Source organism: Ambystoma mexicanum, chromosome 2q (assembly GCF_040938575.1).
Source record: "Ambystoma mexicanum isolate Mex_15411 chromosome 2q, UKY_AmexF1_1, whole genome shotgun sequence".
Classification (NCBI taxonomy): Eukaryota; Metazoa; Chordata; class Amphibia; order Caudata; family Ambystomatidae; genus Ambystoma; species Ambystoma mexicanum.
This window is the reverse complement of record NC_090924.1, coordinates 375,265,335-375,289,802: the sequence shown is the minus strand read 5'-3', so window position 1 is coordinate 375,289,802 and position 24,468 is coordinate 375,265,335. Positions and strand designations below refer to the sequence as shown.

General features: G+C 44.2%; 2 protein-coding genes across 2 annotated transcripts in view; one reads left to right on the top strand and one right to left on the bottom strand.

The window, feature by feature from the left end:
- Positions 1 to 6,706: 6,706 nt before the first annotated feature.
- Positions 6,707 to 14,825, bottom strand: LOC138569437 (uncharacterized). The gene is made up of 8 exons (XM_069647407.1): positions 14,417 to 14,825; positions 10,296 to 10,500; positions 9,148 to 10,013; positions 8,751 to 8,831; positions 8,525 to 8,663; positions 8,047 to 8,210; positions 7,273 to 7,519; positions 6,707 to 6,886 (listed from the first exon to the last, which is right to left on the bottom strand). The coding sequence occupies exons 1-8, from the start codon at positions 14,564 to 14,566 to the stop codon at positions 6,747 to 6,749; spliced, it is 1,992 nt and encodes a 663-aa protein (XP_069503508.1). The 5' UTR covers positions 14,567 to 14,825; the 3' UTR covers positions 6,707 to 6,746.
- Positions 14,826 to 21,788: 6,963 nt separating this feature from the next.
- LOC138568708 (nipped-B-like protein) overlaps positions 21,789 to 24,468 on the top strand; it is an 80,203-nt gene continuing 77,523 nt past the window's right edge. Inside the window, exons 1-3 of the mRNA XM_069646489.1 lie at positions 21,789 to 22,031; positions 22,372 to 22,486; positions 22,802 to 23,168. Coding sequence (XP_069502590.1) covers positions 21,960 to 22,031; positions 22,372 to 22,486; positions 22,802 to 23,168 — 554 coding nt within the window. The 5' untranslated portion in view covers positions 21,789 to 21,959. The remainder of the gene's footprint in view (positions 22,032 to 22,371; positions 22,487 to 22,801; positions 23,169 to 24,468) is intronic.

Sequence of the window (24,468 nt, the reverse complement as noted above, 5' to 3'; positions counted from 1 at the left end):
AGGCATATGCCTAGCTCCAGACTTGGGCCAGTTGTCCCTGAAAATGGGTCTCTGGGAAGAAAGAAATTTAGTATCCCTAAAATCTGTCCACATCAGTGGTGCCTACAATATGACAGTGAACAGCCTGAGCAGTATCATTCCATCTGCCTCGCGAGAATCGTGCCCAAAGACTTTCCATGTGATCTGCTCCCAGCTGGGTTTTCCATTCATCAATCTTTATCCCCCCTAGCACACCTAATCCAAGGTTCTGTTCCGGGTTTCCATTAGCAGGAACGTGTGGACTCGATGTCATGGCGATCAGGTGGCCTCCAGGTCTGCGCCTTGACTTCGGTTTCTTTATATTTGCTCCTCAAATTATTCATAAAGACAAAAGATTCCCAGTTAGCGTTCAATGGTATGCACATTTTTGGCCGAAGATGTCCTGGTTCTCCTGTTGTCGAAAGTGGCAGTTGCCCCTTTCATTGGCCATTCGGGAATGCTCAGATGCCACGTTCTTACATGGGATGGTGAGAGGGAAAGCTTACAGGGTAAAAATATGACTTCTCAACTGACTGGGAGTCCCGAACTCCAAGAGGCATGCCGCCCTAACGAGTTTTGCTCTGTGGTGTGGTAAGAACTTGGAACAAGCCAGCACTTTCCCAGCCAAGTCACGTTTATCATACAATTCCTCCAAGAGGGATTTAAGCTGGGGCAAGCAGTGCCCTAACTCAGAGCTCAATGCGCACAGATTCAGGCATTTAGAGATTTTCAAACCATTGGGGGAGGGGGGTCCCAAGGAGTTGTTTAACTTTTTAAACCAGTGATTCACTTGGGAATTCTGCCTTGGGACCTTCGTTAGTTCTTAAATCCTTACATTTTCCATATGTTGAACCCATTTCCTCTATTGACACCAAGATGCTTACAGTAATGGCAGTCCTTCTGGTGGCAATCACTTTGGCTCGTAGGTTAGGGGAGGCCTTCAGATCCAATCAGAAGCTAACTGCGGCATTGTGGGCAGAGGAATTTGTATACTCTACTCAGAAGGGATAGGGGCAAGGGGAACATATTTTTGAAGTGGAGAGTTCCTGGTATAGGAGGTAGGTACCTCCGATGTGAATACTGTTACAAGGATACTGTTAACTGCCATGTATGTAGCTGCACATCACAGAGGCCAGAAGTTGATGCATGCCTAAACAAGTATTGCAACAAGTGAGATTCACAAACTAACACCCCAGTGGTTGTCTAGGCCCTCCATCACGTGTTGATGTGGAAAAGTCTACATGGAAAAGATCATTAGAATAACGTGCATTTGAATTACCCAACACTGCAAATGCATACATAATGCAGTGCTTACAGCACCCCGATTCAGTCCAAGTTACCAAGAAAAGGACACAAAGAGCATTTTGCATAATTGGTTATAAACCACCAGGCAATTCGAACAGTGAAAATACATTTTGTCCAGTTGAAAAGGGTTGCTTTCTCTCAATGCATCCTATGATTCCTCTGCTCCCCAAGGCCGCCCTTTGGTCTCCACCCTGCACCCACTTCAACCACTGTTGCCTCTTCACTCACCCCTGTACAACCCTTTCTTGTTGACTGGCATCCTTTCAGTGAAATTTGACCTGGACATAGAAGACAGTCTCTACCTTCGACCAATTGCTGAACTCTGTTTGTCCGTGGTGGCCATCTGGTTCCATGTGTTAAAATCACAGCAAAAATGGCCGTGGACAAAAAATATTGCAGCAAAAAGGCTGTGATTTTGCCACTGCAATCCATGTAAAGGATACGGGGGACACACCCACAACCCCTGGACCCATTATACCAATTAAGCTGACCAGGGGGCACCACTACAACCCCCGCTCCCCTTAAATGGTGTAATGGAGTACACCTTTAACGGGTCAAACCACAGCATTTTTGCTGCAATTTTTTGTACAGGCGACTTTTTTGCCATGATTTTATCACTGCATAGCGTCCATCTTAGAGCAGGTATTTGGAATTAACACTCCTAATACACCTGTTTCTCACTTGTTGTGCAGGCATCCACTTTTGTGTGTCACAACACATACTCTCATGGAAGGGTCGAAGAGGAGAAGCTACAGTTAATCCTCCATGCACCCGATACGGAAGTCAGACAAATCCTTCCAACCGTGTCCAGTCCAAATTGTTTGTTCTGCTTTATATTTATGCAAAATGGCAGCACTCATGTACTGTTTTTGCCGTGCATTGGCTAGAAATCCAAACAGACTACATGCACTGCCACCAGCCTGTCAACGGCAAAGAACAAGAAAGATAAACCCTTTTAGGCCCCCAACATTACCCACAGTGGCGGCTGCGTTAGACTGGTATGGGGCTATCGTTTATTTGACCCAACAGAGTCAGAGGACATTCAGACACTGTACCTTGCCGTCTGAAAGTGAGTAAAGCTGCTTCCCCAGCCCTGGTGTGTTTGTGTCCCTCTCGCAGGTACTGTATTGACATTTGAATAGAATGCATCCGCATTGCACCATCCTAGTTCAATGTAAACAAGAACCAGTGGGCTGTACCAACCCCTATGGCTTCTTAGAAGCACCACCCTCCTCAGAACAACTCTCATTAAGCAATGAGAACAATATATAGCTAAGATCAAGCAAGACGTTGATCCTAACACGGGCAGTCTCTCTCCAACACCAGCTATCACAGACATCCAAACAAGAAACACAAGAACCATCAGATGAAACAGTGCCTTCATCAGAGCCAGCCTGCCATCCCATGCCTTTTTTAAATTTAGACGTAAGCCTCATTAAAATTGTCGAGCCTTTAATTATAACTCCAGCTGTTTCTGAAGTCAAGAACAGACTTTCACAAAAGGGGTATTGTTTAATTTTGGGATACGTGTGCCCAGTGGCAGCTGGTGAGTTTGAAAGCTGTTGGGGCGTAAATTTCCCAGGGCAAATTTAGTAGCGAGTGCACGCTGCGCGCGAGCCCACCCCCCCAAGGGGGGTGCGTGGGGGTTCTCCCCCCGCAAAATATTTGGAAAAATGGCCTACCAAATGTGCAATTTACTGTCCAAAAAAACCACCGAAATATGAAAAAAGCATTCAGAAACAGAGTTGGAGTGCCCTGAGCACCAAACCCTACAGACGACTCATGCTAGCTCACCTCGTTCTGGAGAATGGTCACTGCAATGAACTCCTTCGCAGGCTATGGGAAATCCAAATCCCGGAAGGTGCACTGTGGAGGTTGAAGTCTGATGTTTTTAGTTGCACGATTGCCCTGGACTGGTTGGATTTGTTCATGTAAAGTGTTGCTGATTGTCTGTAAAGAGAAAGTGAGAGACTGATCTGAGAAAGGGCAACATAGGCTCAGAGCAGTATTAAAATGGTTTTCACACATGAAGGAGGGAGAGTTAACTGCTTGTAACATTGAAGCTGCACCAGAATAATCATTAGTACAATGTGTAAAGAAAGTACCAGCAACTACCACCATGTGCCATTCATCAGTTGTATAACGCTGCAATATATACATTTTTGTAATGTTTTCGTTCTGGGGCTTTAAAAGTGCTCTTTGCGGAGCTCACATTACAAAATTCATTTGCTGCAGCTGTTCAGGCACCCGATTTATAAGCACTCTACGTATCCTTCGCTGAAGTCCTGTTAAAAACAGCATTGCCAGAGCGGGATTAACGCTACTGTCCCATTCAAGGGAAGACCGTGGAGACAAGCACCTCAGCAGGGTCACGTGCTGCTGGCCTACAATTACTTTGCATCCAGTCACTATTAGATTTGACTGCATTCCCATCACTGCATGTTGCAGTTGGTTGTTCAATGGTTACATGACTGCAATGAAACACACACACATGTGAAGTGTCCAGCGCTGTCTATGTCATTCCTGTGATGCCAGCTTATTTGTCATTGACTTGTTTGGGATTGCAGATGCTATCTCCTCATGCATAACGAGCTGCGTGCCTGCAGCAGCAGGGCACTCCCTTATAAAGCCCCCCTAATCTGGGCACAGAAGTCCTCTGCCATTTGCCACTTAAGTATCGTTTCAAATTGGGTATTATTTATTTCTGCTCACGTAGCTCATGTTTACTTTTCACATTGTGAAAAATTGTTTACATTTATGAAATGTAACTTTGAGATTAAGCCCAGTCTATTTTAAAAGCCTTTGGTGCATTCTGCCAGCATCGAACAATAGTAACAAGTGCGAACAAATAGCGCAGCCTTCATTATTTAAAGGTGCAATGCAAATTGGTGGGAGGTTCTGCGAGTTCATCTCGGTAACAGTGTTTGGCAAGCACACTTGGATGTATTGTGTCTATGATTCTAGTAGAACACAAAACCCCTTCAGCTACAACAGCACACTTTCTTCATTTTAATGAGTTATCATACACATAACCGGAGTAAACGGTTAAAAGACGCATTTTCTAAGCTAGTGGGCCTATTTGTAGAGAATGCAGTGCTCCAATAAATGTCATCTGTGCAGCTATAAGAGGAGAGTACTGCTGCGGGGTCCATAGTGGTCGGCTCCTGCACAATCATCAACGGAGGACCTGCCGGCATTGCATATTGCAGAGAAGCATGCTGCCCCAAAGGTGACTGAGCCCCGACATGATGCTGAGCAACGTAAGGGGCCAGCGGCAAGGAACGCATCAGGCCGAGACAGAGAACGGAGGACAACGTGAGCCGGACAGGCCACTAGATAAGGTGGCCTCGAGTGAGCATTAGGCTGGCATGGTCCTGGCTGCCTGCCCCCCCCCAGGGTGTGCCCGGGTTACTGTAATGGGGGATGCCCATAAGAACGAGACACTGCAGACTGTTGCCCAGGCCCCCCACCAGTCTGGGGTGAGAGCAGGCGGGACTGTGAGGCCATTGCAGACAGTGGGCGGAAGCGACCGGTCCAGAGGTGCTGCGTGCACATTGAAACTCACTGGCAAGGGACGGCTGAGTGAACCATTTGCGATGCCCCACATAGAGACAGCAGTCATGCCCTCTAACACAGAGGCGGCGGCACCTGCATCTCGTGAATAGCTAGGAGCGTGAGGGAAAATCTTGCCAGAGCCCCCCTGAAAAACAAACCATCAGAGGACTGGGCTCTCCGGGTGGCGTATGACTCAGCCAGGGAAAGAGGCAAAGAAGAACGCTGTGGCACAGTGCCCCACCCCGCATGCAAGTCAATAGCTGGGATACATATGTAATGAGAAAGAGCAATAAGCATCAGCAAAGGCTACCCAGCATGACGTCCAAGAAAACCAAAGCTCCGGTAGAAGCTGCCATGGGGCCTGAAAGAGATGGGGACTGCTACAGCCTGCAAAGGGGCGCATGCAGCTCGTGAAATGGAAATGTTAATGGAATTATTGCCGAGAGGAAAGAACGAAACGGGGCAGGGAGAGTAGGCATCAGGCGAGGCGGTAAGAAAACGAGGTAGTTAAACGGTCATTTCAAATATTCAAGCAGGGAAATCGAAAGAGACCAGAACGAAGGGCACAGGAGATAATTAGGAGGTCAAAAATGTAGGCAGTCAGAGGGAATGAGATGAGTGAAAGGTAGAGAGGTGCGCTGGAAGAAAAGGAGCACAGAATAAAAATAAGAAAGTGACCACCCCAGTCAAAAAGGAAGATCATCCTGGAATCATTCTGGAGTCATCCGATGACTCCATTCTAGAGTCATCCATGGATAGTTCAGGAAGATCATCCAAAGTATTCACACAGGCCAAAATATTTAATGAGATGATGACTCTAGAGTTATCACAGAAACTACTCCAGGATGAGTTTGGATTACTTCCAGTGATGATCTTGGATTACTCCAGGATGACTCCATGACAACTTCAGGATGAGTGGGGATTACTCTAGGATGACTCCATGACAACTTCAGGATGAGTTGGATTACTCCAGGATGGCTTCGGATTACTCTAGGATGACTCCATGACAACTTCAGGATGACTCCACGACAACTTCAGGATGAGTTTGGATTACTCTAGGATGACTCCACGACAACTCCAAGACAACTTCAGGATGAGTTTGGATTACTCTAGGATGACTCTACGACAACTCCAGGATGACTCTACGACAACTTCAGGATGAGTTTGGATTACTCTAGGATGACCCCATGAAAACTCCAGGATGACTTCATAACAACATTAGGATGGGTTTTAAATTGTAAATGATTATTGCAGACCACTCCAGGATGAGTTTAAATGATTTCAAGATGGTTCCAAAAGATTTAGGAAAAGGGGTTGGATTACCACAGGATGTATCCCTTTTGAGTAACATTGGTGGCATTACTTTACAATGACTCTAGTTAGACTTCTGGATAGTGTACTGGAAAAAGAAAATCTTGCAGCTGTCACTTTTCATCTTTGCTAGAGCACCCGTTAACCAAGTTCGCCGATTTAGTGCACACAACTACAACCCCCATATCACAAACCAACTCCCCCATTTCAATTCTCACCTCTAGACAACATGGCCTCACACCCCATAAAAGTCCCACAGTTCCAAAGCACTACACCAAAATACACACTTCCAGCTAAACAGCATCTGTTAAAGGTCTACCAGCATGACAGACTTCCGCCAGTCACTACACCCAATAACCCTAAGAGCAGCTAATTATTACCGAGTTCATATTGTGATAGTAAAATTCTGCAGCTATAAATTGTTGATATTTTAATGTTGTATTGCTCTGGCTATAAGATATCTTCAAGCAAACATAGTGACAACTTTTTTTATTCAACAAATTCAGTTTACCGGCATAGCTCCATAAGAATAAATAGGTTTACAAAAATACAAACAATCATTGATCCTGCATTTCAAAAGGTGGAGTCTTTTTTAGGCCTCTTCTGGCATTGCAAATTTTGGTAGCAAGCTTCCTCCTTATTACTCGGCAGTCCATAGTAGGCCAGCTGTTAGCCTTGCAGACAGATCTCAAAAATTCTACAAAAAATAAAAAAATAAAAAAGGATATATGAATAAAAATGGACACCCGAATAGGCACTGTTAAATTCCTTATTGCAGAATACATACCAGATTAACTAAATGTTAAAATGTCAACTTACAATTGCGTCACTACATTTAAATGCATTTGTACACAAAGGATGAAACAGGCTTAAAAGATAGATTTGAACTGAACATGAATAATGGTTTTCTGTGGCTGCAGAAGATTTATGGTCTTTAGTGGAGCAATATTGATTTATATCACACAGTTAGAAATAGAATGCATAAGTGGAAATGTACAGTTTTCAAAACCAATACAACTAATACGTCAAAGTGATGATTAAGCATTAGCTTCGGAAAAAGAATGAGACTTTTCAATGACCTACCGTGCAAAGCATCAACCTTTTCTACATCAAGGACATCACTCCCAGCTCTGGCTGTTGTTACTCCTTTAGCAGAAGCAAACTCATTCTGTGAAAAGAGAAGCTCGCTGACCCCATTCAAAAGGAAGCTTGCACCATCTCGAGCAGCTTTAGCCCCCTCCAAAAGTCTGTAGAGCTCTCGCTTTGGCACAATTATACCGCTAAATCTGGTGGGGTCTTTGGCATCCGTAACCAGCTGTTGCATATCAGCCTGGAAATATAGCACAATATATAATATTAACACAAATTATCATGACATGCAAGTACACATTGTATTATAAACATGGTGAGGTGAATTTCCTGCATAGGAAATGTGACCCCTAAACAGTTGGATTGATATCAATCCTAACATTTGTACTTAATCAAGGACACCTTCAGCTGCCTTCTAGGCTTGCACTTTGGCCGCCATGGCACAATATGAATTAATAACTGTAGGAGAACAAAGTTTCACTGCTAGGATACATTATATATTATATATGGCGTGGTTGCTGGTGAATAGCAGGAGAGCAGATGCACAAAATATAGTGTGTCTGCACACATTTCAAATACAGCCATGCCTACAACTATGGTGCAAATATCCATCATCTAGGTGATATTTTTTAAGCTATAAATGAAAAAATGGGCCTGGCCAGAATCTATGCAGAATATTGCTTCTTAATTTATATGCACACAAAGATTTGGTTATACACTAAGATTAAGGAATAGAAACAGGTTATAAAAGAGATGAAAAAGTGTCACCTTCTGTTGTGTGGATGATCTAGTGTCCATTTCAAACAACTTCTCTGCTGATTCTGGGAATGCTGCTGATTCCGGGAATGAATTGGTCCTGGTCTGAGCTGCCAGTGATGCCTGCAAATGATGCATTGCCAACTTACTGTGTCTTTGCGTGGCTTGTAACTGTTCTACAATAAAATAAAAAAAAACAGTTAAAAGGCATGTACTCTTTGTCATCACAAACTAAAACAGTGGATGAGGGGTGATTGGGCCAACATCAGCATTATTACTCAAAGTTACAAATATTGCGAACAGTGTTACGCAGATGAATGAAATCTCGGATGGAAAGTGGAAGGTAGAGCTGTACTTTAGCCCAGTCCACCTTCCCTCCAAGCTGTTTTCGCTGCTTCAACCTCTGATGTACTGTTAGGAGGCGCTAGCCTTATCGATTGGTTACTAGATATTGGGTTACTGGATATTGGTCAATGACTGGACTAGTTACCTTTTAAGCAATGGTTCTCTGCACGTAGAGATCTTATTTCTGCCAGTAATTGGGCTGGATCTTCAGTGTGAGCATTAGGACAATCCGATGAATAAGAATTATTTTCATTCACTAAAGACAACGAATTATACACCATTTCCTTGGGGATAAAAAAAAAACAAAATTAGGAATACAAAATTGTAGCATTGACAACTGGGCTATTAAAGAAAATATTGTAGGTGTATACCCTAGTGTCAAAAGGTTGCATTTCTCCATTTCCAAAGTCCATTGATTCATCAGGATGTTGCAGGTCAGACAAAAATGAAGCCTGAAAAGTAAAGCATTGCCAAATAAACAAGCTATGTATGATCTGCTTCGAACAAACATTGTCTTGACGTCATTTATTCATGCTACAAATCAATACCAGTAGTATTTTAAAGTGTTATTGTTTATCTTCAAAGTTGTTAGTCTATGTACTATATGGAGACAAAGAAACCAATAGCCTAAGATGTGGATCATTATTAGCACAGGAATGAGTTAAGCCCTATGTAAATTCAGTGGACTGACTAATAAGTCAAGGTCACGTTGCTAATGTGTGGGGAGTTTCATAGGAGTCAACTATTGCATGCATAATGTTTACTTACATGTGGGCTTTCATCCGCACAAAAAATAGGGCCTGCATCTTGGGGTGCATGCTGTACATCCACATCAATCCTGGATACATTGTAGTTCGGGTTTTTCAGAGGAGTTGAAACAGCTTGTTTCGGGCAGGTAAACAGTATTTTCTGCATTTTCCCTTCACATGGTGATACACTGCTTTTTCGGTCACTAGTGGGGACTGACACTGCAGCCAAACTCTGTTTTGAGGATGTTCCCAATTCCGCTGTTTTTAAAGACTGTAGTCTGAATGATTGAGCAGGTTTGTGTGCACGTGTGGGTGTCAACTCGCTGTCTAAACAGGCATGACTGTCATTCTGCAACAAGGACACACTATTTAGAAGACGTGGGGATAGAGTTAAGCATGTCAAACTAGATCTATCCGACAAAATATTTGCAGCCGACAATTCACTGTTATTTGATAGTCCATTTAGTGGTTGTTGCGCAGCGTCTTTATATTGTCCAGGTGAAGCAACAGAGGTGGGCTCTGAGGAAGGAATGAAAGAATGAAGAACACTAGCCATCCCTGCCAAAAGAGTTAGGTTCTCCAGTTTTTGTGACTGTAGTTGTGAACAGGCCTTACTAAGTTTGGGAGCAGTCACTTTCCTCCCATCAGCTTTTACTAAATAATTCTCTTTGTTTTCTTTTGTTTTTTTCACTGGATGTTCTTCTTGCAGTTCACGCAACACTCTTTTAAATTTTCCAGCACTTCCCCGATTGCCCGAATCCACCAGTAGCTCCTTTTCCTCTTCTGCCTTCCTTTTTAAGGCCTGAATCAGTCCCTCTGCATCACCGCAATAGTCTTTAATTATTTCTTCAAATGTTTTTTGTGTCTTGATACACTGTTTCTTGACTGCAGGTATGAAAAAGGCAAGTTAAAACCTCAAGCGAAAATTTCAAAATGTGACTATCTACACAACCAAAGTGTCAGAACCATGTTGTGCATCTATACTTTATACATTAGACTTACTCTAGAGGAAGTAGAGATGCTGTGAAAGAGTGGTGGGCATTGTGCAGCACTCATCTGTATGTTAGAAAAAAAGGGGATGCCTCACTGTAGGGACGTTAGATGTACCCTCCTCCCGAAACATCAAATGGAGGGAAACAGAGGGAAAAACATATATACTTTGCTTACCTGCCGATTGGAAAAGCACTACCGCTTTGAAATCCCTTTCTTCACATATTTCTTTTCCACTTTCATCAAGACCCTCTACCAGCCATTTACAAATCACTTCACCAGGAATTGCCAATGGCTCAAATTCCCCATCCTTTCGAATACAGAGAGAGTTGTCGCAATCAAAGAAAAGCACATTAAAGAGGGCCATGGTTTGAATTATTACCTAAAAGACGAAAAATAAATACATTTAGTGTGCTCAAAGTATTTTTGTGAAACTATTCTGTACAGGATCATTAATTTATGGTCCCCTTACTATGGACATGTTCCTGCCTGAAGTGTCCCCATTTGTGATTGAAGCTAGTATCCTAATATGCAGAACCTGAATGACCCGCTGTGTCCTCATTGCAACATGACTTGCATTGGAACCAACATCATTAACTTTACAAATACGTTCTTGCCATTTTTACACTATCCTGCATTTAGCCCATCTCTGTTAGTGAGCCAGATCCTGCATTTAGCCCATCTCTGTTAGTGAGCCAGATCCTGCATTTAGCCCATCTCTGTTAGTGCGCCAGATCCTGCATTTAGCCCATCTGTGCTAGTGAGCTATTTCTCACTAGAGGGAACACATCACCCCTGGAGGCACCATATGGGACTCATTTAGTCAGGACAGCGCAGGTATCAAAGGTGCTGCCGCTAAATAACCATGCTAAAAACTCACCCTTCTGCATACACCTTCTCAAACACTGAATATTCAGATTCAACTGTAAGAATTACTGGTGTCCACTTAATAAGATTCTGCACTTTACTTTGTCTACTGTAGCTGAAAATGGCCTATGAATGGTATATGAAGTAACACCTGCAATCTAAAGACCACATATCCCCACATAATTCCATGACCTCACAACCTACATGCCGATGTTTGGTTTGTGTAAGAGAACAGAACACACATTCAAGCGGTAGTCTTGACAAATCACATACAATGAGACAAAATCCTCATAGTCTTGCCCAACACCACATGGCAGCTACCAACCGAAAAACACCTACGCTCGGCGAACAGTGTTCCTGAGTTTAACCACAGCAAGTAAGGCCAGCACACAGGTGTGAGAACAGAGAGTAAGCTCACCTCTAAAATAGATTTGGAGTACTTTCAAGAAGGGAGACCTTCGACCAGAAGAGCAGCACATAATGGAAGGAGAAACTATGGACGCAAAGTGGCATGTGGAAAGAAAGCATCAAGAAGTATTAGGCCACACGGTGGGGTGGAGAGAAAGTGTAACAGTGATGTGTGTGTGAAAGGTTAAGAATGAGAGGCATGGCCAGATGGGGTTCTAGGAAGGAGTGTGACATCTTGTAGGGTTGAGCGAGAGACCTGTGCATACTAGGAGCGGCAATTAAAACTCTGCTCTATTCCAGCAACATAATTGCATGAACATGAACAGGTAGCCAATCCCAGTGTTTGGTTTCCGCATTGTAAACACATTCCTGGATCGCTCTCCCAGGCCTGCCTTTAATCTGTCCCCGCCCCGGAAAGCTCTGAGGGGGGTGGGGGGGCAGGGGCCCCAGCCCCCGGGATGATTTGAGATTATCGCCAGCAGCAACGTGAGAGAAATCATGGCTTATTACCACCCTCCTGTCACGCCATGGCATATGAGCAGGCCCTGGGCTGGGAAGCAGGGTCCAAGCAGCACAGGAGAGTCCATGCAGGTCAGAGACAAGAGAGGAGGAGTGTCAGAGTAGGGCTAGGAAAGCAGAGTCCAAAAAAAGTAGGGTCCTGAGGATTCGAGCAGGACACAGACAAGAGGATCTGTGCATGTATGGAGCAGGAGCGTGAGAGCAGGGTTGACAAAGGGGGTGTAGCACGAGTTGTAAAACATGCATTGGCAATGCCAACAGTTTTGCCTTTTGTGTAGTAAGGCACTTGCAGTCTCTTCCGTAGTGGTATTAACTGACCATTGATAGTAACATGTGCAAAATGGTGTGAGTGGCTGGGCATCTAATAGCAATACCTGGCAGAGGCCTAATCCTTACACAAAAGCCCAAAGTGTTGGCTTTGCCAATGTTTGTTTATAAAAGGAGTTCAGTGAAGGACACGCACAGTGCTAATAAATCAGGTGGCTGAAGGCACACGCCCCTACACAACATGCGCCCACCATCCACATGCATACAGTCACCATCCACACACATTAAAAGCAAAGGCCCCTGCACAACATGCGCACACCATCCACATGCATGCAGTCACCATCCACACACATTAAAAGCAAAGGCCCCTACACAACATGCGCACACCATCCACATACATAAAAAGAAAAGCCCCCTAACAACACACGCACATCATCCCCACACATACATTAAAAGAAAAGCCCCCTACACAACGCACGCACATCATCCACACACATACATTAAAAGAAAATCCCCCTACACAACACACGCACATCATCCACACACATACATTAAAAGAAAATCCCCCTACACAACACACGCACATCATCCACACAAATACATTAAAAGAAAAGCCCCCTACACAACGCACGCATATCATCCACACACATACATTAAAAGAAAATCCCCCTACACAACGCACGCATATCATCCACACACATACATTAAAAGAAAATCCCCCTACACAACACACGCACATCATCCACACACATACGTTAAAAGCAGCACGTGCTCGCACAGGGCATTGCCTTTACTGCAAAATGCAGGGTTCCTATGTCTTTATTTTAAAATGAAACCGCTCCAGAACGGTCTCCCCCATGCTCCTACCACACATTTCCTCCATGCCTCATACTACCTATGTCTATGCCCCATGACCCACGACCCACTACCCTCTTTTAAAATGCAGTGAAATGTTCTGCAGGCAAATGGTTGCAGTGGTGTGGTAATTAAGGCAGCGAACACGCGTCCAAACCAGAGCTGGGAAGCGAGCACTTGCAACGCGAAACTGCAGGGAAGAGTAAAAGAAAAGAAGAACGCCTCTGAGGAGGAGCAACTGGATTAGCCTACTTTGGAGAGAACGGGATCATCAGGGGAGTGAAGCCTGTAAACTAGAAGGGACACATGGTGACTGGATTAACAGATGGCAAATACACATTCCAGAACAGTCAGGAAAGCAGATAATGCATTGAAGATTTCAGCAGTATACCTTCAGCCTGTAAACAAAGTACATTTTGATCCCCCTTGTATAGGAGACGATAAAAACATCAGGTTCGACTGAACAAACGCACGGACACTGTACAAACAGGAAACGCAACAGAATTAGCATTTACCAAAACGCGAGGAAAGTACATTTTCTAGCTGGTTTTGCTAGTTTTTACCACGTTTCAATACGTCTAGCGGGTTACGGCTATAAGTTGAATAATAGGTGTTATAAAGCATTCTGAGCACTGTGTATCTTATTGAGCTCATTTGTTGTTTTGAAGGCCTCGGGAAGTGGAGAGAAGGCAGCGAACACGCGTCTAAACCAGAGCTGGGAAGCGAGTACTTGCAACGCGAAACTGCAGGAAACAGGAAAAGAAAGAAGAATGCCTCTGAGGAGGAGCAACTGGATTAGCCTACTTTGGAGAGAACGGGATCATCAGGGGAGTGAAGCTTGTAAACTAGAAGGCACACATGGTGACTGGATTAACAAATGGCAAATACACGTTCCAGAACAGTAAGGAAAGCTGATAATGCATTGAAGATTTCAGCAGTATACCTTCAGCCTGTAAACAAAGTACATTTTGATCCCCCTTGTATGGGAGACGAGTGTAATCTTTCATTTGACTGGATGTAAGCATTCAAAGTACACTTTTGAAAACAAGGAATCTAAGCTGCCCCAGAGGATGCTGGGAACCTCGTCCCGCCATTTGCATTCGCCGCAAAGGAAATGGAAAAGATAAGCAAAATGATTAGGAATCCGAGCGGCGTATTCGTTTCTACTCCAAATGCCAGGAGATTTGCTACGCCGGAGACGCCACACACTGCAGAACTAATGCAAGCCGTTCTTTTCTCCTCCACATCTGTTTTACCCTGAAATCTGGAGGTAATTGCGCCATTGGACTATATGTTGCCAATAGCTCGATCCTCGAGGACCCGCATGCATGGCGGCCATATGCCATGCATTGTGGCTTCTGTTTGGGAGCTTGTATACTTACCAGGACAAAGAGGAAACAGCCACGAGGACGACGACGAAGATCCAGATGCTGCAGAATTCCAAAACCGAAAGAACAAACAAAGCCACCAGCAGCTAAATATACCTGCCGGTGCACGGCATGGAGTCCTCCTTCCTCCATGATTGTCTTCATCAGCTACATCATCACAGTGCGTCATACGTAAAAAAAAACGTCCCCACGTCATGACGCCTTAAGGCATTTCAAAAAAGTGTCGGCAAACTTTTAAACAAACACACAATACTCTCGGGTATCATATGGACTTTATCTATGTGCTAAGGAAAGCAACATAAGGCCTTCCTTCACCAGATGCTCCTTTTCAGTTTCCAGCCAGCTTATCAGGTGAGTGCATCCTGCAGCTCTGTTTCTATGCATTTTGCACGCGATTGAAAAATTCTGTTATTTGCTGCAGCAACTTGATCAGGCAGCTGCGTTTGGCTTTTTTGGGGGGGTTTCATGTTTTTTTTAATGCGGGATATATTTAAATCAAATGTGGCTTAATTGGCAATATCGGATCCCTGCTGGAACTTTCCCAGGGTGCATGATCTTTATCATTCATGCCACCTGCCCATTAAATGCTGTCACCAATCAACCTCACACAAACGTTATCTCTATGGTACATGCTGGGAATGTTACATGCCTTGTAGAATGGTATGTAAATGTGTTTTTACACTGTACCATCACTGTAGTAGTGTATTTATTTATTTAGTTTATATGTAATGCGCTGGGACAGCGCACAAGGGCATGGAAGGGTGCTGGGTGCCGGCAAAGGATTCTCACCCAGGGGGTGCATGCTATGTTTAGGCCTCATGGCTTCCATTTTAGCCCAACATAGTCTCAAGCTTTACCCTTGCCACGATGGGGATTTTGAGGGTGCTGGGTGCCTGCTTCTGACTGGGATGGCAAAGGATTCTCACCCAGGGGGTGCATGCTATGTTTAGGCCTCATGGCTTCCATTTTAGCCCAACATAGTCTCAAAACATGCCCCCCACTGGTTTGAATGAAATTACCGCTATCTGCAATTCTTCTACCACTGCCTTGCTACCTAATGATGCAAATGCCACTTTATGTGTCTATGACCCCAGGAAACATGCCCCCCACTGGTTTGAATGAAATTACCGCTATTTGCAATTCTTCTACCACTGCCTTGCTACCTAATGATGCAAATGCCACTTTATCTGTGTCTATGACCCCAGAAAACATGCCCCCCCACTGGTTTGAATGAAATTACCGCTATTTGCAATTCTTCTACCACTGCCTTGCTACCTAATGATGCAAATGCCACTTTATCTGTGTCTATGACCCCAGAAAACATGCCCCCCACTGGTTTGAATGAAATTACCGCTATTTGCAATTCTTCTACCACTGCCTTGCTACCTAATGATGCAAATGCCACTTTATCTGTGTCTATGACCCCAGAAAACATGCCCCCCACTGGTTTGAATGAAATTACCGCTATCTGCAATTCTTCTACCACTGCCTTGCTACCTAATGATGCAAATGCCACTTTATCTGTGTCTATGACCCCAGAAAACATGCCCCCCACTGGTTTGAATGAAATTACCGCTATCTGCAATTCTTCTACCACTGCCTTGCTACCTAATGATGCAAATGCCACTTTATCTGTGTCTATGACCCCAGGAAACATGCCCCCCACTGGTTTGAATGAAATTACCGCTATCTGCAATTCTTCTACCACTGCCTTGCTACCTAATGATGCAAATGCCACTTTATCTGTGTCTATGACCCCAGAAAACATGCCCCCCCACTGGTTTGAATGAAATTACCGCTATTTGCAATTCTTCTACCACTGCCTTGCTACCTAATGATGCAAATGCCACTTTATCTGTGTCTATGACCCCAGAAAACATGCCCCCCACTGGTTTGAATGAAATTACCGCTATTTGCAATTCTTCTACCACTGCCTTGCTACCTAATGATGCAAATGCCACTTTATCTGTGTCTATGACCCCAGAAAACATGCCCCCCACTGGTTTGAATGAAATTACCGCTATCTGCAATTCTTCTACCACTGCCTTGCTACCTAATGATGCAAATGCCACTTTATCTGTGTCTATGACCCCAGAAAACATGCCCCCCACTGGTTTGAATGAAATTACCGCTATCTGCAATTCTTCTACCACTGCCTTGCTACCTAATGATGCAAATGCCACTTTATCTGTGTCTATGACCCCAGAAAACATGCCCCCCACTGGTTTTAATGAAATTACCGCTATTTGCAATTCTTCTACCACTGCCTTGCTACCTAATGATGCAAATGCCACTTTATCTGTGTCTATGACCCCAGAAAACATGCCCCCCACTGGTTTGAATGAAATTACCGCTATCTGCAATTCTTCTACCACTGCCTTGCTACCTAATGATGCAAATGCCACTTTATCTGTGTCTATGACCCCAGAAAACATGCCCCCCACTGGTTTGAATGAAATTACCGCTATTTTCAATTCTTCTACCACTGCCTTGCTACCTAATGATGCAAATGCCACTTTATCAGTTTCTATGACCCCAGAAAACATGCCTCCCACTGGTTTGAATGAAATTACCGCTATCTGCAATTCTTCTACCACTGCCTTGCTACCTAATGATGCAAATGCCACTTTATCTGTGTCTATGACCCCAGAAAACATGCCCCCCACTGGTTTGAATGAAATTACCGCTATCTGCAATTCTTCTACCACTGCCTTGCTACCTAATGATGCAAATGCCACTTTATCTGTGTCTATGACCCCAGAAAACATGCCCCCCACTGGTTTGAATGAAATTACCGCTATCTGCAATTCTTCTACCACTGCCTTGCTACCTAATGATGCAAATGCCACTTTATCTGTGTCTATGACCCCAGAAAACATGCCCCCACTGGTTTGAATGAAATTACCGCTATTTGCAATTCTTCTACCACTGCCTTGCTACCTAATGATGCAAATGCCACTTTATCAGTGTCTATGACCCCAGAAAACATGCCTCCCACTGGTTTGAATGAAATTACCGCTATCTGCAATTCTTCTACCACTGCCTTGCTACCTAATGATGCAAATGCCACTTTATCTGTGTCTATGACCCCAGAAAACATGCCCCCCACTGGTTTGAATGAAATTACCGCTATCTGCAATTCTTCTACCACTGCCTTGCTACCTAATGATGTAAATGCCACTTTATCTGTGTCTATGACCCCAGAAAACATGCCCCCCACTGGTTTGAATGAAATTACCGCTATTTGCAATTCTTCTACCACTGCCTTGCTACCTAATGATGCAAATGCCACTTTATCAGTGTCTATGACCCCAGAAAACATGCCTCCCACTGGTTTGAATGAAATTACCGCTATCTGCAATTCTTCTACCACTGCCTTGCTACCTAATGATGCAAATGCCACTTTATCTGTGTCTATGACCCCAGAAAACATGCCCCCCACTGGTTTGAATGAAATTACCGCTATTTGCAATTCTTCTACCACTGCCTTGCTACCTAATGATGCAAATGCCACTTTATCAGTGTCTATGACCCCAGAAAACATGCCTCCCACTGGTTTGAATGAAATTACCGCTATCTGCAATTCTTCTACCACTGCCTTGCTACCTAATGATGCAAATGCCACTTTATCTGTGTCTATGACCCCAGAAAACATGCCCCCCACTGGTTTGAATGAAATTACCGCTATCTGCAATTCTTCTACCACTGCCTTGCTACCTAATGATGCAAATGCCACTTTATCTGTGTCTATGACCCCAGAAAACATGCCCCCCACTGGTTTGAATGAAATTACCGCTATCTGCAATTCTTCTACCACTGCCTTGCTACCTAATGATGCAAATGCCACTTTATCTGTGTCTATGACCCCAGAAAACATGCCCCCCACTGGTTTGAATGAAATTACCGCTATTTGCAATTCTTCTACCACTGCCTTGCTACCTAATGATGCAAATGCCACTTTATCAGTGTCTATGACCCCAGAAAACATGCCTCCCACTGGTTTGAATGAAATTACCGCTATCTGCAATTCTTCTACCACTGCCTTGCTACCTAAGGATGCAAATGCCACTTTATCTGTGTCTATGACCCCAGAAAACATGCCCCCCACTGGTTTGAATGAAATTACCGCTATTTGCAATTCTTCTACCACTGCCTTGCTACCCTATCCCTCGCTCTCCCACCTGGCTATGCCATCACGAGACAAGATCGCATGACCACTGGAGGCGGTGTCGCACTCATAGCCAAAGACTCAATCACCATCAGAAAGGCTGACAAAACTATCAACAATAACAGCGACTACCTTCAATTAAAACTCACCATCTCGCACCAATGCACCATCACCCTACACCTCATCTATCGACCACCAGGCCCCCTAGGAGACTTCCAGGCCTCCATCACCCACCTCTTGGCGGACAACCTCAAAAAGTCATCCAAAGCCATTCTCCTTGGAGACATCAACCTTGGCCTGAATGACGCCAAAGACCCTACAGCCAAAGCACTTGACACAGCTCTAGCCACCCTAGGATTCGTCAACACCATCAATAACCCTACACACGCCCTAGGCAGATCACTAGACTGGATCGCCCACCACAATTGCCCCATCACAGACACAGGCAACACCCCCACCCCATGGTCCGACCACCACACCATCACCTTTAACATCCCCACCACTACAACCACATCCCACCCCCCTCCTCCCTTGCCTCCTGCCCTTACAAGGAGTGCCCGTCAACTGACCAAAGAAAGACTCCTACCCTTCTTACAGGGACCTGCCTTCACAGCCCCATTCTCCAACGACCCAGAAACTCTGGCAAAAAATTATGATACGGCCATCACAGCAGCAATCAATACCATCGCCCCACTTAAACCTCGGAAAACCAAACCCACTAGACACGCTAATGCGTGGTTCACCCAAGACCTTCTAAAACTACGCTCCGACAAACGGGCAGCATTAGCTCTTTGGCAAACATCACGGGATGAGAAAGACAAACTCAACTTCAAATCCCTTGCAATTAATTACAAGAAAGCCATCATTAAAGCCAAAGCTAAATCCTTCGAAGAGAGAATTACTGAGGCCAAGTCGAACACCAAGGAAATGTTCGCCATTTTCAGGGAACTTGAGAACCCCACACCCACCCCCCAAAACTTCACTAAGGACAAAGAATGGTGTGACAACATCCAAACAGCCATGCGCAATAAGATCAGCTCTCTCCAAGCCAAAATCTCGAACACCAAATTAACACTCTCCACCCACACTACACCCTCCCCACCACCACTGCCCCCATCACCCACTGAGGCCCCACCCACCTTCTCGTTTAAAACCATCCAAGAAAACGACATGATCAACATTATGAAAAACATAAAACCCTCCAATTGCAAAGGCGACCCCTGTCCTGCCTCCATCATCAAAGACTGCGCAGACACCTTGGCCCCTTTTCTAACAGCCTTCGTCAACGCCTCTTTCACCACAGGGAGAGTCCCCGCCTGCCTAAAGGAAGCATGGGTCCGACCCCTCATAAAGAAACCCACACTTGACCCCACCTCCCCTAATAACTACCGCCCCATCACCACTGTCCCTTTCCTCCTCAAGATTCTAGACAAAGCAGCCTACCTGCAGGTCCAGCACTTCCTCGAAGAACAGAACCTCCTTAGACTGAGACAATCCGGCTTTCGCCCTAGGCATGGGACAGAGACCGCCCTACTCGACCTAAAAAACCAAATGGACGACGCAAGAGACCAAGGCAAACCTGTCTTGCTCCTTCTCCTGGATCTGTCGGCAGCTTTTGATCTTGTAGACCACGACATCCTCTGCCACCACCTCTCCTCCACAGCCAACTTCTCTCAAGAAGCCATTACATGGATCACCTCCTTCCTCCAAGGCAGGACATGCAGGTCTTCTCTGACCTAGCCACTGCATCACCCTCTATCATGCTATGTGGGGTGCCCCAAGGCTCCTGCCTCTCCCCCACCCTCTACAACATCTTCACCCGCCCCCTCTTCCTCATCCTTGACGCCATGGGCATCTCTTACACCAACTACGCCGACGACACACAGATCCTTCTCACTCTGACAGGCGACTATGACACGGACTCTGCTACCCTCAACAACATCTACAACACAATTCAAATGTGGATGGCTATCAACGGCCTCTGCCTTAACTCCGACAAAACTGAGCTCCTACTCGTAGGCTCCCCTGACACCATCAAGAAACTTGACGCTCAGTTCAGCCATTTCACCATTGACTCAATCACGATCCCAGTACTTGACACGGTAAAAACACTAGGCGTCTACTTAGACTCCAATCTATCCATGACCAGACAAGTAAACGCCATTGCCTCCTCGGCCGCTTACCATGCAAAACTCCTTAACGCAATCAGACCTTATCTGTCAAAAGACACTTGCACTAACATAGCCAGGGCCATAACCGGCTCACGACTTGATTACTGCAATATTCTTTTCCTTGGGACCTCCAACAAAAATCTTGAGAAGCTCCAAGTAATACAGAACAGTGCCCTACGCGCTGCACAAGGCATTGCCAAGAGAGAGCACATCACCGCTGCCAGAAAAGCTTCCCATTGGCTCCCCATAAAGGAGAGGATCTTATTCAAGGCTCTAAGCATCACCCACAAATGTGTCCATCTTGCCGCCCCAATGTACCTTTCCCAGAGGATCCACCTGGTCTCCTCCACAAGACCCACTAGATCACCCTATGCCAGCATGCTCTCAGTACCCAGGGTAAAAAGGACCAGAGCAGGGGGCTCCAGTTTCCCGTACCTCGCTGCCGTACACTGGAACACCCTCCCTAGCTCCCTGCGCTCTGAACCCTCACTGACCGCCTTTCGGAAAACCCTGAAAACGACCCTGTTCATCTAACAATTACATGGCCTAGCCCTCATAATTGTATTGTATGATGTATTATGTGGTATATCTGATCACAGGTCACTGCCTCACTGTAACCCAAGGCACAACCTGCACACATTGTAACTAAGTCTTCCTTGCAAGTAACAGTGCCACAATGCCCATGGGCTGCCTGCGCGCTATATAAATTTAATAAATAAATAAATAAATGCTATGTTTAGGCCTCATGGCTTCCATTTTAGCCCAACATAGTCTCAAGCGTTCCCCTTGCCACAATGGGGATTTTGAGGGTGCTGGGTGCCTGTTTTTGACTGGGATGGCAAAGGATTCTCACCCAGGGGGTGCATGCTATGTTTAGGCCTCATGGCTTCCATTTTGGCCCAACATAGTCTCAAGCTTTACCCTTGCCACAATGGGGATTTTGAGGGTGCTGGGTGCTTGTTTTTGACTGGGATGCCAAAGGATTCTCACCCAGGGGGTGCATGCTATGTTTGGGCCTCATGGCTTCCATTTTAGCCCAACATTTTAGACGGCTAAAAATGCACCTTGGTATCCATGAATACGCAGGGCACCCCTTTTGCCACCTGTATTCTGTTCTGTTATCTTAATTATTTGACTAACTTTTAATTGCTTGTATAATCTGGTTAGGGTATTTCTGTCAACCAACACAGCCATACAAATGGAAATGGATGAAAGGCCCCCTCGAGGAAAAGGAAAGAAACGAGGACCTTACAAAAAATGGATTGCACTGGTAAAATATATTAACGTTCAATGCAACTCTACCGATAAGAGGTCTCCTACATGCTTTTACTCCCCAAAAATACATTCTTCCTAAAAACAAGCAAATATTTCTAAAACAAAAAGGGGTGAAAGTGCACCAAAAATAAACTCCTGTATTCGGCTTGGTCACTAACAACCAGACTACATCTAACCGCCTGACTACCTCTAAAGTTGGTAAATTAAGTCTGCTTTCATTACATGTCATTTGTTTTCTCTATTCTGTGCATTCATACTTTACACTCTCTGGCTCTTAAAGCAAGACCTGTATGACAATTATGCAATTCTAATACTGGTTTTATGTGTGGCTGCAGAAGGAACATTTCATCGTAGAAACTGATTCTTCAAACACTCTATGTGGAACATCCAAGAAGGCGATAGAAGACCATGCCAAGACTTTTAATAGAGCAGATGACCTTTTCTTCCTAGGTACATTATAACCATTCCAAATGTATGTTATAGTATTTTATTGCACATAACCACAAAACACTGTTATTGATACATTCAGTTAAAAAACTCACTGCACACAAACAGCTATTGGTAGTCTGTAACGCTTACTCCTTGGTCCACTTATAATAAATGATCTGAATTGATAAACTAATTTAAACTGATGCTAGCTGATTCTCATACAAATAACACAAGTTTACTATTTCTATTTATACCTATGCACAACCCAATTTTTACTAGTTGAATTAATCAATTTGTCCTGTGAGTGACCCGCTATTGCATTGCATTGCATTGCAGATCCTTCTACCGCATACTGTGAAGAGCAGCACACCCAAATTGAAGAGAACATCATTGGTAGAAGCACACACACAGCTCCCATTAGTGTCTCTGAGGAAATGGACGAGAGTGACTGTACAACCTTACCAGATTCTACACCACAAGCAGATGAAGACATGACTGACACTATGTGGAATGAGTTATGTGGCACCCTGATGGGTGAAATGAATGGGCATGTTCATGATTCTGGTCATGATTCTGAGCATAGTTCTGGTTTGCAGGTACTTGCCGATCAAATTGGATACACCATTCAAAATGATTATGAAGAAGTTCAAGTACAAGCTGATGAAACGCTACCCTCAGATGAAAAACAACCAATGTTTGAAGGGTAAACCAGGTGTTTGGGAGTGGTTGTTCTATTAGTTTGTTGCTTTATGATTCGTTTTCGTTTGAGTGATGAAGTTGCTAACTACATGCTTAATCTTATTTACCTACTTCTTCCACCCAGTAACAGAATGATACGAACAATGTATCATCTTCAAAAATACATAAAGGGTTTTGTTAAAGCCCCCATTATTAATTACTACTGTGCAACTTGCTATACACATGTTGACAAGAATACGCAGACTTGCCCTAATACTCATTGTTTAAAAGATTTGACACCAAATGATTCAATCTCCTATTTTATCCAACATAGTCTGATTGCCCAGTTACAAATCATGTTTAGTCGAAAAGGCTTTACAGAAAATGTGCGAAACTATCGATTTCATCACTATATGCAGAAAGAAAAACATGAAATGAAAGATGTTTATGATGGGGAACTTTATTTGGATTTGTTTGAGAGGGGCTTTCTAAACGACCCAAATAGTCTATCATTTGCTATGAACACAGATGGCGTTCCTGTATTTAAAAGTTCCAAAGTATCAATGTGGCCAGTGTACTTGATTGTTAATGAGCTGCCCATTTCCCAAAAGAAACTTCGAGAAAATGTGTTATTGTATGGCATATGGGTGTCCTCAAAAAAGCCAATAATGTGGTCTTTCTTAAAGCCATTGTATGCTGACCTTGCACAACTTGAAGATGGTGTTGTATTTAATGACCACAACAATTCCAGCTTCACGTGTCATGCTACACTTCTCACAGTTACCTGTGATTTACCTGCACGCTGTCTAGTGTCAAATAGCACGCAGTTCAATGGAAAGTTTGGCTGCTGGCATTGCCTTCAAGAGGGTGAAAGCACAGTTTCGGGCAAAGGGCACTGTTGGGTATTTCCTTATAATGATGAAGGCCCTAAAGGACCACCAAGGACACTTGATACAATTACAGAGGATGTAAAGCATGTTATAGACAACATTAAGACTGGGCAGTCTAGTTACACTGTGAGAGGAATTAAAGGACCAACGTGGTTTATGTTCCTGAAGTACTTTTGTATAACCAAAGGATTTGTGATTGATTACATGCATGGCGTATGTGGAGGCATTATGAAATTATTGCTGACAGTCTGGTTTACAAAAGATTACAAGCATTGTTCATACTCCTATTATGAAAAAGTAACAATAGTAAATGGTTATTTGCGAAGGATAAAACCGACTTTAGATGTAAGTAGAGTACCAAGGTCTATTGATGAACTATTGTACTGGAAGTCTTCAGAATTTAGGAACTTTCTACTTTTTTGGGGAATACCAGTC

Coding starts and splice junctions, on each gene's coding strand:
- LOC138569437 (XM_069647407.1), bottom strand. CDS start 14,566: ATGAAGACAATCATGGAGGAAGGAGGACTCCATGCCGTGCACCGGCAG. Junction 8,832..9,147: donor GTGCGGATGAAAGCCCACAT/GTAAGTAAACAT, acceptor TTTACTTTTCAG/GCTTCATTTTTGTCTGACCT. Junction 7,520..8,046: donor GATCATCCACACAACAGAAG/GTGACACTTTTT, acceptor CTATATTTCCAG/GCTGATATGCAACAGCTGGT.